This window comes from Plecotus auritus (genome assembly GCF_963455305.1).
Source record: "Plecotus auritus genome assembly, chromosome: 1".
Taxonomy (NCBI): Eukaryota; Metazoa; Chordata; class Mammalia; order Chiroptera; family Vespertilionidae; genus Plecotus; species Plecotus auritus.
The window spans coordinates 166,016,149-166,033,815 of record NC_137770.1 but is presented as its reverse complement, the minus strand read 5'-3'; the positions used below and the strand labels follow the sequence as shown (position 1 = coordinate 166,033,815).

The 17,667-nt window shown below is 49.8% G+C and overlaps 1 protein-coding gene across 4 annotated transcripts in view; it reads right to left on the bottom strand.

The window, feature by feature from the left end:
* DIP2C (disco interacting protein 2 homolog C) overlaps positions 1-17,667 on the bottom strand; it is a 421,423-nt gene that overhangs the window by 81,207 nt on the left and 322,549 nt on the right. For all 4 annotated transcript variants that reach the window (XM_080656660.1, XM_080656661.1, XM_080656658.1 and 1 more), the window contains 5 exons: positions 11,212-11,351; positions 8,527-8,663; positions 6,835-7,043; positions 5,628-5,742; positions 4,956-5,157 (listed from right to left, as the gene is read on the bottom strand). In XM_080656660.1, coding sequence (XP_080512786.1) covers positions 4,956-5,157; positions 5,628-5,742; positions 6,835-7,043; positions 8,527-8,663; positions 11,212-11,351 — 803 coding nt within the window. The remainder of the gene's footprint in view (positions 1-4,955; positions 5,158-5,627; positions 5,743-6,834; positions 7,044-8,526; positions 8,664-11,211; positions 11,352-17,667) is intronic.

The following is a 17,667-nucleotide window of genomic DNA, read 5'->3' as shown; positions in this document are numbered from 1 at the left end:
CAGGCCCACGGACACGTGGAGTAAAGCAAAGGCTCCCGTGCAGTCCCTGTTCCCTTCACGCCCCTGTTACCAACGTCATCACCAGGCTCTTTTCATGGCTTATGACACATTTCAGAAAAGAAATGCAGAAACAATCTTTTCTGGCAGCTTTTCTTTTATTTAATGAAAAAAAAGGTTTCTTAAAGAACTCGAGTACCGCGTTCACATTTTCTGACTTCAAGAAACCCTCAATGACCTCCGTCTTCTGAAAATGCTACTGTTCACGGTTTATTTTCATTAAACACGTGCATATAAATCACGACACATACACTTACTAGAAAAAGGTTAAGAGTTCCAGGGGCACATGCCAGTGTGAGAGTGTACCAGTATGTGCCTGTGTGTGAGCAAGTGTGACAGTGCATGAGTGTGAGCATGCAAGTGTGTGAGAGAGTGTGAGGAAGGAGGAGGAAGGAGAGGAAAGTGAGAAAGAAAAGGTGAGAGATATTTATCAAAATAAGTTTGGTAAAGGAGTTTAAAGTAACAAAGATGGCATTAGCGTTTAATCCTTATTTTGATAAAATTCAGGTTGAAGGCTACTGCTGAGTCCTAATCTTGCTAAACTTTTGATGAAGGCCAAGCTACAGGCTTAGAAATCTGGGTATATGTTGCATCATTTATTGCACATGAACAGCTGTTAGTCTGAAGCTAAGACACAAGTTTTAAGATTTAGGCTGAGGGGTGTGAGCATACTGAACGTGGTCTATAACATGCATTGTTTCCATGGCCACCACCCCAGCAGTCATCCTGGCGTTCACTGGAGTGAAGAGGAATGCAGGGGGTGAATAACTACTATCCGTAGACCAGCGGTCGCAAACCGGTGGTCCGTGAGGTCCGAAAGGCTGGCGACCGCTGCTTTAGATGGCTGTCCAACTGGAACACTCTAACCACTGAACAACACTCTGCAGATGCGTGGCTGTCCAGAATTGGGTTTGTCATGAAACAGTCACCTTTCCGCAGCGGTGTGGGAGATGTCAGGATGTTACAAGGCAGGACTGAACTGTGGGGAAGAGCCTATGACACAGATTTCTGCAATTTGTAAGAGCCTTGGTGCTGGTTCCCATGTAATCATAGAGCATGACTTACATACTCAGCTAAATCGTGTTTGCATTTTTATGTGTGGTAGTTTGGGACCAAATACATTACTTTTCTTAGCTCTTAATGAAATACTACTCATCCGTAAAAAGGGAAGGAAATCTTACCCTTTGCGACAGTGTGGATAGATGTGGAGAGTATTATGCTAAGTGAAATAAGCTAGTCAGAGAAAGACAAGTACCAATGATGTTATAGGTGGAATCTAACAAACAAAATAAACTAACAAACAAAATAGAAAGAGATGCACAGAAACAGAGAACAGACAGCTGTCAGAGGGAAGGGGGTTGGGAGGCTGGTGAAAAAGGTAAAGGGATTAAGCAAAACAAAACACACAAACACCTCACAGACACAGACAACAGTATGACGATTCCCAGAGGGAAGGGGGGTGATGGAGGTAGGAGGAGGTAAAGGGGGTAAATGGTGATGGAAGGAGACCTGACGCTGGGTGGTGAGCACACAATACAGTACCCAGATGATGCATTACAGAATTGTACCCCAATACGTTCAATAAAAGAAACTCTGAAGAAGAACGTCAGGCTGTGTGGCGCGTGTTGGAAGGACGGCACTGCTGAGTGGCTGGAGTGAGGTAGCTGCTGCGCAGAGACAAGCGCCTCGTCCACAGCCTTGCTGCTCTAAAGCTGTCACCGGTTTCCCAGCTTTAGAACCGGCGGCACAGTGCCCAGCGTTCTTCCTGGCTGTGGAGACTGGGCAGGACAGTTCTCCTAAGAAGCCAACTTGGAAACTGGCCTAAACAGAAGGCTTCTCCACAATTTTTGAAGAATCCCAACTACTGTTGGAAAAGCACTGTTCTGCGGGGCAGCACGATTCCAAGGTGCCTATTTAGGGCTTCTCTGTCTCTGAGTCCGGTCTCGCCTCGCTGAGAATTTACTTCTCCGGCTGCAAAGCTTGGACTTTACGTGTCTCATTCCCCACACAGACTTTCGAGGTTCTATGTTCCTAATGTTGCGGGGAGACAGGTAGCTCTCCTGCTGCTTTTATTTGCAAAATTCATCCTTTACGGAGAATGGAGGCTCTCTCCCTTGTTGACTGGAGAGGGCGTGTGCAAAACACTCCTACATCCTTACCTCACCCCTCAGAATGCAAACATATAAGATTGAGATGAACCCAAACTTGCTCTCTTCCCACGCTCCCACTTACAGATTTACAAATCTACAAGCCAGCAACTCCAGCTCTGTGTTGGTACCTGTGAACTCCTGCCTGGCCGGTTTGTGCGGGGACAGGGCAGGTGCATGCGAGGACAGCGTTTCTCCCCCTGGCCATTCCTCTGGTCTCCTCCAGCTGTCCTGATAAAATACATCCAGGGAACTGCAGAGCTGGAAGCTGCTTTTATCATTTTGTTGCTAGCCTAACTGATGGGCTAAAGGTCTTTTAACAGTTTTGTACTCAAGATACTGTTGCAGCAATAGTGCTGTTAGCTGAGTAAATACAAATTCATCCAGTTAAAGGGCAATTAGGTTGTCTACAAATGATCTACATCTTAGGGCAGTGGTCGGCAAACTGCGGCTCGCGAGCCGCGGTTTGCCACCTGTTGACTAATGAGTTTGCCGACCACTGTCTTAGGGGCTCTGTTTCAAGCATCTAGCAAAACCCTCACCCATAAAGGGCCTCACTAAATGTGCACTTTGGCTGCCAAGTACTCGTTTGGAATCATAAATGTTTATTCCAAGGGCACCGTGGAAATCAGAGTCCATTTTCCTCCCTGAATTCATGGAAACGGAGGCCTCAGGGAAATGTCACCTGTCTAAGGGACACCACAGATCATCAACGGAGCAAGGAATGGCGACAGGCACCTCACAGCTGCCATTTAGTGTTTGCTAAAAAACTGCTTTTTTAAAGAGACGGACTTACCTAACCTCTCAATATTTAACAAGTGGGATACCAAATATCAATACAAAATTCTTTCCCTACATTTATCAGTGCCCGTAAGCATGCTGTATGTACCATGCTGTAGTGTTAGAGCAGACCCAAATCTCCTGGTCACCTTTACCGCGCTCTCCCCAACCCCTCCCCGCCCTCGAGGAAAGGCGGCCTTCCCCCTTGGCCACGTTTCTCCTTTCGGGTTTCTTGACATCTGGCAGGTGAGCTGCACCCCGTACTTCCGGAATCACATGCACTTGCAAGTGATCCCCATCCATAGACATCTGTCCTACACGGTTGACCTGGGGGCTCCACCACCTCCTCCACACTTGCATGCCTGGGGACACTAGGTCGAGGGTGTCTGATGATGAGTAAAGGTGTGCAGGACAGAGACGTGCCAGTCACCTTGGAGTGCACAAGGACCCTGGAGAGCCCAACACCCTCAACACCCAAACAACCAGCCCAGACAGAGCGTCCCCAGGGCAGGCCATGCCTGAGACAACAGGAGACAAAGAGGAGCTGTGCACACCCCACGTGAAGCCAGAGCACCCACAGAATTTAAAGTAGAAAGACTTCAGTCAGCGCAACTCTATGCTTGGTTGCAGCAATCACATATACCAGGAACTGAGAGGAGAAATGAAGGTGAGGGGGGAAAATAGGAAGGAATATCAGTTAAGGAAATCTAGAATATGAGAAAATAATTAACAAGACAGAAGTAGGACAAAAACAAGAGAGTAGTGATGCCTGCAAACTGACTTTCTAGGCTGTGTAAGAGAATTCTCTTACCCTAGGAGAGACCAAAATCCCAAGGGGGGAAGCTGCATTCTGACTGCTCCACAGACGTCTGCTGCAGGGACCCCGGGGGCAGTCACAGACCTGGACTCAAGTCCTGACCCCTTTCCTCGTGGCAAGGACCCTCTCCTCACATTAAACGAGGGACCACCTGCCCCACCAAACTCATCCAATCTCACTCTTGGGGTGTAAGCCTTGAGTATAGATGGTCCCTGCAGCTAACATGGGCATGCGGCCAAGATGACTCAACGGGCCTGTGGCTGCCTCGCTGTAAAGTCTGCCCGATTGCCACTCCATAGGTGGGCAAATGGCCATTGGTTCGAGGTCTGTCTCCACCGCACGCTGGTGCCACAGCTGTGGGTGAAGCATTTTCCTCATTTGTGAAAGGAGAGGAGAGCGCCCCCTCCTAGTGCTCCCCGAGATGAAGGAGTTAGTATGTGAAACAGGCTACACGCTCCATCACCCCAACATCCTCTGACATCTGTCTGCACGTCCCAGCCAGAGGCCGGGACCTTCTGACTACACTGGTGGATCTGCTTCCTCACGAGGCACCATCTTGAGATAAATTCCCTTTCAATGGTACCTGTGCAACCCTGAAGAGCATGATCCATTCCACTGCCAGGAGGAGCAAGTCAGATGACAAATAACTATGTGTCCCCTACACCGCCAAGCACTAGGCAAACGCTCACTCTCATAACAACGTCACAAACCGGTTTGCACAATTCTTCACAGAATTCCAAATGCTTTCCCACGTGTTAGCTGCTCTGATCCCTAAACGAACCCATGAAACACGCAAGGAAGCGTTATTCTCATTTGTGTGTGAGGAAACCGTGACTAGAAATTCTGTGCGTCCCTGAGGCCCCAGCAGATGGAGGTCTGATGCCCCAGGAAGGAGGCCCACGACACGGGCACCCCCTCACTCCAGATGTCCTGCACCCCTGCCCGCCCTGAGTGGATCTGCAGCCCAGCAGAGCCCTGTACTCCACCACCCGCCTGCAGAAAACACTGCTGGTGGAGAACAAGCCCACTCCTCCAGGGCTGAGAATCCCCTCCGTTCACGAGGCCCAGTGGGCGTGGCACCACCACCACCACCACCATGGGCTGCAGAGGCCCACCTGAGACTCCACACAAGCCCTCCCAGCCCCCAGGCATACCTGGCTGCTTTTGTCGAGGTTTAGGCAGGTTTGTGACACAAGTGTGGGGGCACATCAGGACATTGCAGGGGTGAAGCGAGCCCTCCAGGAAAAGCTGCTTTGTTTCTGACAAATGGATCCCACCGAGCGGGGTTTTGGGGAGGGTGTTTGCAGGAACCAAGGCCAAGCAATAAACCCCGACTTGATGGATGCTGTCGATCGCCTGGAAGTCACAAGAGGAGACCGTGTTTGAACAGGTACTGTGAAGAGACATCAGGCACCTGTGCAAAACACTGTCCACAGCCCAGGAAGCACATGCAGCCCTGTGGAGCAGCCCGTGGGAGGTGCCAAGGTCAGAGAGGGGTTGCCGGGCTGAATCTCGCCGAGCTGCATCATTATGGAGGGATTGTGGGATACCACACACACTGAGAAAGGAAATCTGGAGAAAAAAATATACTCCCAAGATATACACTCTCGACCTCCCCATGTGAATAGCAGGAGCCAGTTTTGCAAACCCTGATTACCAATCTTGGTCTAACAGCTATTCTCCCACAAATATATCAGGGTTGATGCAATTTCTGACCAAATGGAGTGACAGTCAGGGACAGAAGCACAGTCAATGAGGGTTGGCCACAACCTAAAAAATGCTACAAAAGCTGCCCTGAGCCTGGGAGAGGGCAGGAGAAGGGCTACCTGGAGCACGCGGCTCATCCACTGGAAGCTGTCCTCCTCCGTGGAGTCGGGCCGCTGCTCGGCCACGATTACTATCCTCTCGTCATGCAGCACGGTCACCGAGAACACAGCTATTCTGCAGGGACAGAGGGGAGGCACAGTGAGCACAGGCCGGAGATGCTTGTAGGAGGACCAGTCTGCAATCAGGAGCTTCACAGCCACTGACTATAGGCCGAGGGGGTCCTAGCACCGAGGGCTGCCTCGGAAAAGCCATCACAAGAGCAGAGTCCCAGGCACTTACTACCGAGAGTGCAGCTCTGGGCGGAGGAGCCTGACCAAGCTTGAGCTAGAAGTGCCTGCATTCCCCAAGGCCATTCCTCAGGTTTGGTGACAAGCCTCTGAGCACCGGCAGAAGGAGTTCGGTGCGTTTATTGGAACTGCTGAAGTTTAGAAAACCATTCAATTCACAGCTTGTGTTTGCACCTGTGAAGCAATAGTCTCCAAATGAGTAGAAATTTTGCGTTTGTGAAATAAGTTTTCTACTAGATATGCAGTCTCCTGCATAAGCATGGGAGAGTGGCGACACGAACACCAGCGCCACTTTTCAGAGGTTTAAGAATAATCCAAAAGTGGTGATGCCTCATCCAGTGTCTATTTCTCCGATTCCCTTAGCTTGCAGCACTGAAAGTTCTAACGCAGTTGATGACTTTCTTCAAATTAGCAAAACACAGGGCTGTAGTCACCAACACTGCCCCTGTGCCCAGCAAGGCAGGGGCACAGTCAGGGGGAGGGAGTGGGAGCCAGTGCTCCGTGTAAACTGGTCACTCACCTATCATCATTGGGTCTTTTGGAAGGACCTGAACCAAGATGAATATTTGACTCTCTGAATATTTTTTTTTTTTTTTTTTTACTAAAAATAACGTTTCTCAAATGGATATTTTTATTTAACTTAGAGGAGAAGTTAATGAAAATATATTTATGGGGCTCAGAAAATTTCTATAAAACTGGACATTTCAGAACTCGATGGCATCTCAAAGGTCACTGAGTCCAGTTGCTTCCTTTTACATAAGAGTACACTGAGTCCCATCAGTTTAAGGCAGTGGTCGGCAAACTCATTAGTCAACAGAGCGGCAAACCGAGCCGCAGTTTGCCGACCACTGGTTTAAGGAATTTATGCCATTTTATATAAAAAGTGTAACTGTGCTCACTGCACAGAAGGTGCACTCACCTTCCCCTGTAGACAAACTTCATGGGCTCCACGGCCAGGGCTGTGGCTACGATGTCATCGGCGTTGTGTCTGCGCCCACTGACCACCATAAGCCCATCCATCTTGCCCACCACAAAGACGAGTCCCCCGGGACCGACGAAGCCCAGCAGGCCTGTCCTCACAAAGGGATACTCGCTGACCGGGGCCCCCGAGCTCGTCACAGGGAATACCTGGGGAAGCATGCTCTGTGAGTGTCCAGCCATGCCTGCTTCCTCCCTCCTCCTCGGAGCCCATGGGTCTGCTTCTCTTCAGCTGTGTCTCCTAACCTGGGCCCTGGCTGGGAAAGCCAGGCCTGGCAGCTGCCGCCAGCAGACACCACAAACCTGGAAGGCACCTCCCCTACCCACCCAGCACCCTACAATTTGGTCCTGCTGGCCCACAGGCAGGGCCCTTGGCAGGTTTCTTACCACGGCTTCTGAGCCTCTTAAGAGGTGACACGTAGAGGTCATGAACAATAGTCTAATAAACACTAATTCTGCTTATAAAGTCACAGCATAAAAGTGATAAATGGGGCCCGCTGGTGTGGCTCAGTGGTGGAGCGTAGACCCATGAACCAGGAGGTCACAGTTTGATTTCCAGTCAGGGCACATGCCTGGTTGTGGGCTCGATCCCCAGTGTGCGGCGTGCAGGAGGCAGCCTACCAATGAGTCTCTCTCATCATGGATGTTTCTCTCTCTCTCTCTCTCTTTTTTCCTCTCTGAAATCAATAAAAACATATATTTTTAAAAACGAGAAGAATCAAGGGGCATTTTAAATAACATCTTTTAGTTGTGAAATGTTCACAATTCATTAAAATAGTTTTCCTTATTGGAACTACACTTAAAAAATATAAAGGACGTAAATCATGTGTTCAGATTCTACACCTGTCCACAAACCTGGCAGGTGAATTGCACAGAAAAGGAGATGGGGATTTTATTTAGATGTGTCTTGAAAAATGTGAATCTGCATTCATTCGACAACCACAGTTCTAAACATTAAGCAACTTATCCCCAAACAACTCAGGCTTTCCCCTGACCACTTCATCAGAGGTGTGCTCCTCCTGGGTCGGCATCACTGGGCAATGGTAGAAACTCTGAGGACATGGAGGTGCAGCTGAGCTCCCGACTGCTGAGTGCACCCACCCTCTCACTCACAAGGCCAACGTGTGTGTGTGCCTGTGCTAACGCTACACATGTGTGCACATAACACACACATCACCTGTGTGCACACACCACCCATGTATACGCTGCACACCCCACACACGTGCACACATAGCATAATACACTCACCACACACACACACACACACCCCACATATGCCTGCCTGCTCATGCTGTGGAGATAGTTATTTAGCGTGCACACTTGTTCACGCCTGGCCAAGTGTGGCCTGGGCTGACAAGCCATGAAGGGGGACCTTAACTCCCCCGCCAGCGAGGCTGTGCCCATATGCTCTCGTCCCTCCACCCACCCACTGTCCCTGGTGCTCTTATTAAACAGGCAAAGATGAGAACAGTAATATATTAAAAAGGCTCATTTTTAAGAAACTGTATTTGCCCTTTTTTGACACTAGCAGGAGAAAGTGCAGCCATTTTAATGACTATAAAAATGTTTGTTTTTTAAATTATCAACTTATCTTTCACATCTGTGCACCTGGCAATGGCGCTCCTAGACCTACCTCGAAGGTGTTCTTGGTCATGCCCGAGAGGCCATAGTAGGACGTGCCCGTAGCAATCGCGCACACACAGAGCTCCCCGATCTCGTCTGTTCTGCACAGCTGCGGGATCCCGTCTGGCTTCACGGAGCACATGATGGCTGGACGCAGAATAAGGAGTGCAGGAAACATTAGAGGGAGAGAGGGGCAGTGAGTTACAGAGAGAGATACATGGAGACAGAGAGATGAATACGAATGGAACCACCAATAAATAGGAATAAAGTTGCAACTTTGACATGACAGGGAGGTAATGAGCCAGCTGGTCATTTTCCCTAAAGTGAGTCATGACTTTTCATGTTGCAGCAAAATGTCAAGTTTCACAATTGTGGTGTCAGTAGATCATTCCAATTGCTTTAATTTTAATGTGCAAATCATATGAAAGGGGAGTAGCCCTTTCTGCATAGACATTAGGATGACACTCAGATAAACCACAGCCACACCACCAGCAAGACGCACGCAGCCTCCAGGACGCAACCTCGACTTCACCAACTGAGGAGCACAAAACACTTGCCCGAGTCTTTTGAGCTCTTCTGGGTGGAGGCTGCATGCTTCCTGTGGAAACTGTAATCTTTGATCTCAGATTCCCTGTCAAGCCGGGGCCCTTCACAGAATATTGGTTGAGAACTTCCAAACTGACCATTTCAGCAGGAAATTCAGTGATGCTAGTTTTCTCGTCTGTGGCATGCATGCCTGGCGCTGCCATGACACTCACACCATGATTGGCCACCAGACTGTGGGTCTGATTAGGGAGCTGGCGGCTCAGCGAGGTGGACGCGTGTCAGCCCAGCCACCCTGTACTGGAGTTAAGGTGACAGGAAGTGCCACGTCTAAGAAACTGAGTCAACAAAATGCAGGAGACATTCAGCTCATTCATGGGAAGAAAATTTCAGAACAAAATTATACCCAACATTCTTCACCCATCAGATTAAAAAAGTGTGGTAACACAATAGGGAGGAGGGAGTGGAGAGAGAGGGACATCCCCTCCCACTCCTCCCGAGTGGTAGAATGCTAATCTTCACGGCTTTCCCAAAGGACCCAATGTTATCAGTTATGTGGGCATCTGCCCTGGGAACAAATCCAGTTTCTAGGACTTTCCCATTTGACCATCCTCACATCTGTGCAGATGAAGCACTGACGAGTCATCCAGGGCACACAGTTCAGCAGCACAAGTGAGACAATCACCGGGGTTGGGGGATGATTGAATAAATTACATGTATTCCAACACCGTACCCTGCCCGCCTGGGAAGGAAGGAGAGCTCCTTACGTACTGACAAACGAGCTCTAAGATACAAGACGGGGTGCCGTAAACCAGGTGACACTGAACAGAGGAAAAACCCACATTATTCTCTCTTTACGTGAAATAGAAAAAAACAGAAAAAACAAATTTGTGTGTCCATCAGTGTGTGTGTGTGTGTGGGGGGGGTGGGGAGGTGTCCCATTGTACAACCTGAATCTTTTGAAGCTAAACCACGGGATCTATATTTCAAAAATAATTTTTTTTAAAGGCAGAAAGAAAAGGAGACAGGAAGCCTGGCTAAGGCTGGCAGTGTGCAGCGGGCCTGAGACATACAGCATGTGGACGGTTGGAGGGTGTAAGCAAGGGTTCTGTGACACCAGGGCCCCGGGAGAAGGAGACTTTATGTGCAGGCAAGGACCTCCAGGAAGCCCGGCCGGCTCACAGCCCCGTGCAGAGGGGCCCTGGGGGTGCTCCCGCGAGGGTCCACACAGGCCTCACACCAACAGTGCAGGGGTGCGTGCGCCTCCGACTTGTGGCGCGTGCTGGTTGTGAGGAAGCTACGTCCGCATTTCCAGTGCTGTGCACGCATGTGTCTGAGGGGCCGTGTTGTCCCTGGATGTGACTGTCCCCCTACAAGGTGAGACTGCACTCCCACGTGCGGAGGGCTCGTGAGGAGAAGGTCCAAACTCAAGGGGGACCTGCACCTGAAAAAGAAGCCCGCTCCACTACGAGGGCCTAAGTGCCCACGAGGGTCCCGAGAGAGGGGACGCATGTGAGAAGCAGGACCAGGTGAGGGTATTCTGCAAATCAGAGGGTGGGCTCCCCTCTCCTGCCAGCAGCCAGTCTCCCTGTGCTTCCTGGAGCCCCACAGAGTCACAGGAGCAGCCCAAGTGCAGGGCCCGGTGGGCCCTTCAACCTGGGGCCTCTCTGCTCATTTGTGGAAATGGTTTCTGTGGCTTTTCAAAGGGGCTCTACTGCTAAAACAAGTTTCACTAAATAACCAGACCCCCATCCCTCAGTCTTCATGCAGCTGCTACAAACCTAGCTAGCACCCAGTTCTGCACAGTGTGTCGCGGGGGTGACCCGCAAGAGCCTGACCCTCAGAGAAGCCACCAGGGCCGTGGGGGTACAGAGCAGCCGCACCCCCCACCCCCCAGGGGAAGGGAACCCCGGTTCCAGTGCACAAGGAGGCATAGAAGCCTTTTGTCAGCTTCTTGAACATTTTGGGTTTCCAGGAGGAGCAGCATTACCACCAACTGTGAAGTTTAACAAACATGTGAGGAGACTGGAATTAAGCATCGTTGTGAGCACTCCTGCCAGAGGGGCCGGGGATGCGACTGATCCCTCCACCGCCCACATCTGGGGTCCTGACTGGACTCCCGCACTGTCTGTGGCCCGGGGCCCCCTCTCACCTCCGGGCATCACGAGGCCGACGTCCTGCACGGTGAGTACAGACAGCTTTTCTTCTGAGTCCACCCGGATGACCCCATATGTCAGCCCGTGCATGGAGAGAACGCCCCGGCCGGGGGGCTGGTTGCTGTCATCCGTGGGCCTGTAAGAGCAGTTTTGTCTGAATACACAGAGGCAATGACGTCATCATAAGCACACGAGGATCCATGCACACCACAGGCAGCCACTCTGGGCCCCTCAGGACTCCTGAATGCAGGCGTGGCTGCCACATTTCCAGGGTTCGTAGTTTGTAAGGGCCCTGTTATTGATAGGGTCTATTAATTCTACTTCTGGGTTTCCAGACAATTTTAAAAGGACCTCGGAAGCATGAAGACACCACAGCATTCACATCTGCCCCTCCCATATACACCCACCATAGACTAGTTCAGTTCTCTCTCTCCAACCCTGTCTCTGCAAGATTACATGTTCCAGTTTTGGACATGGTTAAAAAGGTAGAGCAACGATTCTAAGAACATGATGATAACATGGAATGTAAATGAGAGGATTCTGCTTGTCCAGCCCAAGCTCTGCGTGACCGGTGTAGGCTCAAATGCAACTCGACGTGTGAGAACCGGAAATGAGGTTGATGCTATGCCACTCTGGTCAGCGGGTTCTTAGGCACACTGTTCAGATGAACGACATGCTGTGACATGCTTTATGGTCACAGGATATGGGGTTTTGGATAAAGTACGGTTTCTCTGCATCCACGGTCCATCTTGCCCAGGCCCCTGGGCTCCATGGTTGCCCCCACCCCTTCCTGGCCTCATCTCCACTCTCACTCTCCTCCAGTGCCCAGCCCACCCCGCCCCACCTGGGGGCTTCTGCACTCCTCCTGGCCTCTTCCTGGAAGTTCCCGCAGATGTCTTCATGACTTTCCCCTTCCCTGTCTTCTGTGCTGGCTTAAATATGCACCTGCTCCTAGCTCCCAGCTCCCCAGAGGGTGTCCTCTGACTCTCTTGTGTTGCCTCCTCCAGTCTGCACCTCCTGGTCACTGCTGTTCCCTGCTTCTGCAGTAGTGTCAGCAGTTAGTGTCTGACTGAACTATCAAACAAATGAAATCTTTCCAAGATCATGGACTTTATCCCTGCAAACTAAAGATTCTTCCATAAACATCACATTATTTTTATAATTTTCCATCTACAAATGTTTAATGTAGTTTTAGGATCTAAAAACTGGACTATAAAAATAGAAGTTTGCTATTTAGCTTCCAAATATCACGAACCTAAAAGTATGAATGAGGAAACATGAAAGTTCAATTTGCAAAAGGAGATCTCATTTGAATCAAGTAATAGTATATTTTTAAAAGAAGTATATGTTATATGTCAATTATCTGATCTAATACAGAGGGAATATGTTAATTGACCATCATATCCTCACAAGATGGCGGCGCCCACAGCCAATAAAGAGGGAATATGCTAATTGACTGCCATGCCCTCACAAGATGGCAGTGCCCACAGCCACAAGATGGTGGCGCCCAGTCCCCTCAGGCCCGCCAGGGGGTGGCAGGCGCCGCACGCCTCATCCAGCTGGAGTCCCCCAGTCCCCTCAGCCCCGCCTCACCCAGTCCCTGCAGCATCCAGCCTCAGATCCCCGGTGACCTCAGCCCCGTCTCATTCAGCCGGAGTCCCCCAGTCCCCTCAGCCCTGCAGGGGAAGGCAGTGGGGGGCAATCGGGCTGGCAGGGGAGGGCAGTTGGGGATGATCATGCTGGCAGGGGAGCAGTTAGGCATTAACAGGCTGGCAGGGGAGCAGTTAGGGGGCTATCAGGCTGGCAGTCTTAGACTGTGAACAGTTGCAGGGATCGGGCCTAAACTGGTAGTCGGACATCCCCCAAGGGGTCCCAGATTGGAGAAGGTGCAGGCTGGGCTGAGGGACACTCTTCCTCCCCCCAAACAAATTTCATGCTCCAGGCCTCTAGGCTCTCAATAAAAAGAGAAGCATAAAAGACCCTGGAAATAGAATTTTTGTGTAGCAATCATAAAGGGCAGAGCCGCCCTGGCCAAGTGGCTCAGTTGGTTGGAGCATCATCTTGTACACCAAAAGGTGTGGGCTCAATTCCTGGTCAGGGCACATACCCAGGTTGTGGGTGTTCAATCCAGGATTGAGGCATGTGTGGGAGGCAACAAACAGATCGATGTTTCTCTCACATCAATGTTTCCCTCTTTCTCCAAAAATCAATAAAATAAAATCCTTGCATAAGAATTAAAAAAAAAAAAAGTCTGCCCAAATAATAAGAGCCAAATAATAAGAAACTACATGGGATCTATATGGTTTCCTTGGCTTTTCCTTTTCCAAAGACCCTGACACATCAGAAGTTTGAAATACAAGAGAGCAACCTGCCTGCAGCCAGGACTTCCTCACCTGCAACTGTACTTGGCAAAGGCCCAGGTGAGAGTCAGAAATCATGAGCCTGAGTACCTGCTGTGGGTTGAATTGTGTCCCCACAGAGATATGTCCAAGTTCTAATGCCCAGAACTGTGGATGTGACTTTAGTGGGAAACAGGAGCTTGGCAGATACAATCAGTTAAGACGAGGCCTTCCTGGAGTAGGGTGATGGGCCCTTAATCCAACGACCAGTGTCCTTCTAAGAAGAGAAAAAGGAAACCCAGACATAGGGGGGAGGCCCTGTGATGACAGAGGCCATGACGAGGGTGACACGCCTACAAGCCAAGAAACACCAAGGTGGTGCCGGCAGGTTTCTGCAAGACCTGCCGGCACCACCACAAGCTGGAGAGAGGCCTGGAACCCATTATCCCTCCGAGCCCCCAGAAGAAACCCACCTGCTGACACGCTGAGCCAAGCCTTCTGCACCCTAGAACTGAGAGAGAACCGACTGTTGTGTGCACAGGCACCCAGTGGGAGGTAATGTGTTAAGAGAGCCCTGGAAAACTCATACGCTGTATTAAAAAGTCACATGAAAGTAAAGTGCAGGCTGTATGTGCCATGGCACAGCCCAAGTTCGGACGGTTCGAGAATACTGATGTTTAGTAATCAAGAAGCCAGGAGGGAAAGGTTTCCTTAAGATCCAACAGCATGCAGTCTGTTGTCTTAATTACCAGACCCACTTTCCTATGTTTAATAGTGACTGAGAAGCAACATTCTAAAATGTACTAAACACCTTAAATTAGAGCTGCATTTGTTAAAGGAAATGTTCACTTACCTCTATAAAATGATAATTACAAAAGACTGAGAATCCTCACTTAAAATGTCAACCAATGACACTAATCTTACAATACTTCAACCCCTATCACCATCCTATATAATAAAAGGCTAATATGCAAATTGTCCCCTCGACCAGGAGTTAGACCAGGGGGTGGGCCGGCCAGCCAACCACCCCAGCCCCTCCCCCCAGCCTGCCTTGCCCCCTTCTCCTGATCCTTCTCCTCTCCCCCCTCCCCCATCAGGGGTGGGGCCAGCCAGCCAATTGCCTTCAGCCCCTCCCCCTGATTGGCCCCACCCCCAATCAGCCCCTCCCACCCCAATTGGGGGTGGGCCAGCCCACCAATTACCTGTGGCCCCTCCCCCTGGCCAGCTGGGCCCAATCGGCTGATCCAGGCAGGCTGGCAGGACCCCACCCGTGCATGAATTCATGCACCAAGCCTCTAGTGAATTCATATTTACCAGAGTCCCTGCTAGTCAGAGACAACTAGACCCTGACTCAAATCTTGGCAGATTTGCAAAAAGGCAGAACAGAAGCACGTGAATTCCTACACTCAGTGCTCGGCCTCATCACTCCGCCTTGCCACAGACGTTTCTGCAAGACCTGGAGGCCACAGCACCTCCTGCCTGATGACACGGTCTTGCTCGGTTGATACTTGTATTTCTGAGTTGTCCTGAGCCCTCACACATGGTGACTCCCTTAATTCACAAACCTACGGGGCACCACTCTTCCCCCACGTCACAGGTCAGAAATGGTGACCTAGTTGCTGAGTGAGTGGTAGGCTTGGTGAGATCCAGACCCGGGCCCAGACCTGGACTCTATCCCGTGTCCTTTCCTGGCACTTTCCTGGCCTCTGGCTTAGAAGACTGAGTGCCTCTTTGTTCACTGTGAAGTTTTCTTTCCATGAAATTTTAAAACAAATGACATGAGCGCACCCGTGTATGAGCAGGTCCAACATTGCACAAGAACACACGGCAAAAGGTGCAAGTTCCTGCTGACCCTCCCCTGCCCGCAGGCAGCCACCACCAACACCTCAATGTGAAGTTCCAGTCTCTATAATGTGCATTTACATATAAAATATGTGGACACACAAGATATTTACATTAAAAGAAAAGCAGGGCCACAGTATGTATATTCTTCTGCAACTTGCTTTTTTACTAAATGCACCACCTTGCAGATCTTTCCATGTAAGTATGCATATGTGTACAGATGATCATGTGTAATATGTGAACTGCATACACAATAAACTGACCTCTCTTAATTGTTAGATGGTATTCAGTAATGTAAATATATGATCAGTTACTTCATTCCACTTAATTTTTATATGGCTGCAAAGAGATCTCTAAGATAGATCATTAAGAAGGGAATAGAATAATAAAAAAAAAGTGCATTTAAAATTTTAATAAAGCCTGAATACCTTCCAAAAAAGCCTGTATCACTGTGCACCCACACTAACAGTGTGTATTACTTTTCCATTCACTAGACATGTGCACTGCACTGGCTGCCTGCAGTATGCTGTTCTCAGCATCTTAGGTATGCTAACCAGTCTATTCTGTGGCGACTCAGTGGACAGGCACGGCTAGCCCCCAGTTACAGGCAGGAGGGGCGGTGAGGAGAGGTGTGTACGGCAACAAGTGAGGGGCAGACCTGGGCAGCAAGCTCGGGCCGGTCTCACATCTGTGCTCAGCAGCATCCATCTCTGCACCCTTGTGACAACCCGGCTATTCAACCTTAAAACTGTCCCCAATTTGATGAGTAAAGTACCATTCCTTGGTTAATTGTTGTTTCAATTAACCAAGTAAACTTTTTATTTCCATTAACACCTTCCTAGGAAATAAAACATCCAAGCAGATAAACTGGGTGAGAAAGTGAAAAAAATAATCCCAATAAGCAGAATTCCTAGGGATTTCAGTGACTTTCATAATCAAAAACAATAAATTAAATCATGGCTACAAGAGCTACAGTCCCATCTGTCACCTTCCGGGTTCGGCCCAGGGTGAAACTGTGAGTCCAACTGCACAGCTCCGTGTCCACAGGGCTGTGACTTAGGGGGTGATCCCAGTGATTTTCAGGACTGCACAGAGGTGACCCGTACACACAGAGAAGGAAGAGGGTGTGTAGCTATGTGTGGCCAATGCTGCAGTGACAGCAAAGGGACAAAGAGCAGAATTAAAGACGCTGGAAGAGGAAGGGGCACGCCAGCCTTAGCATGTGCCTCAGAAGCAACGTGCTCAAGGGTAAATGACTTCAATCAGACAGTCTGCATCCCTGTTTACTTGTCACGCCACTTCCAGCCTCTAAAATATTAGATCTGCCTCTGCTACTTGTGGTTGTGGAACACCTGAATGACAGCTGCTCTCAATCTCAATGAACACATCTCCAGTGTGCTGCTACTGACAGCAAACACCTGGCCGGGCTCAAACACGCATTAAGGGCACATAAACAGTTAAGGGAACAACAGGCAGTTGTCAAGATTTCCATCCCAGGACTAATCCAGTAACGGCAGCCACATCTGCAAATGCCAATGACACCGCCATTCACTGAGCCCTCTGCCAGCAGGAAAACAAAAATCCTCCTCCTCTCATCTTACATGGGCAACCTCTAATTTAGGAGTTCCCATCCGAGGAACATGTAGAGAGCAAAGGAGCTAAGTCTCGGGTAGCTGCACGTTCCTTCTCCTCCAACAACAGTATTTATCTAGCAGGCGTCCTCAAACTGCGGCCCACGGGCCACATGCGGCCCGCTGAGGACATTTATCCGGCCCGCCGGGTGCCGCTGCCTGTCCTGCTTAGCAGCCGACTCGTCCCGGGCCCGCAGTGCGCATAGGAATTTGTTCATAGTTTTTTTTTTTTTAAACTATAGTCCGGCCCTCCAACGGTCTGAGGGACAGTGAACTGGCCCCCTGTTTAAAAAGTTTGAGGACCCCTGTATTAGAGCATCGCTGTAACATAGAGCATTACAGAACAATACACACACCTGGGCATATACACGTGTACATAAATACATATATTATATACATAATATTCCCACAGAAATACTACTAGCATTGATAACACCGTTAATGCCTGCTGAATTCTCACTGTGTGCCAGGCATACCTCAGGGCTCTGTGTATTCCGACACTATCGATGCTCACGTGACCCTGTGGTGCAGGCACTGCTATTCTCCTCCTTTTATGGATGAAACTCTGAGGCCTGAAGGTTAAGGCTGTGCCAAGTTACCAAGCCAGCAAGTGGCAAAGCAAAGCAAGTGGAGGGCCGGA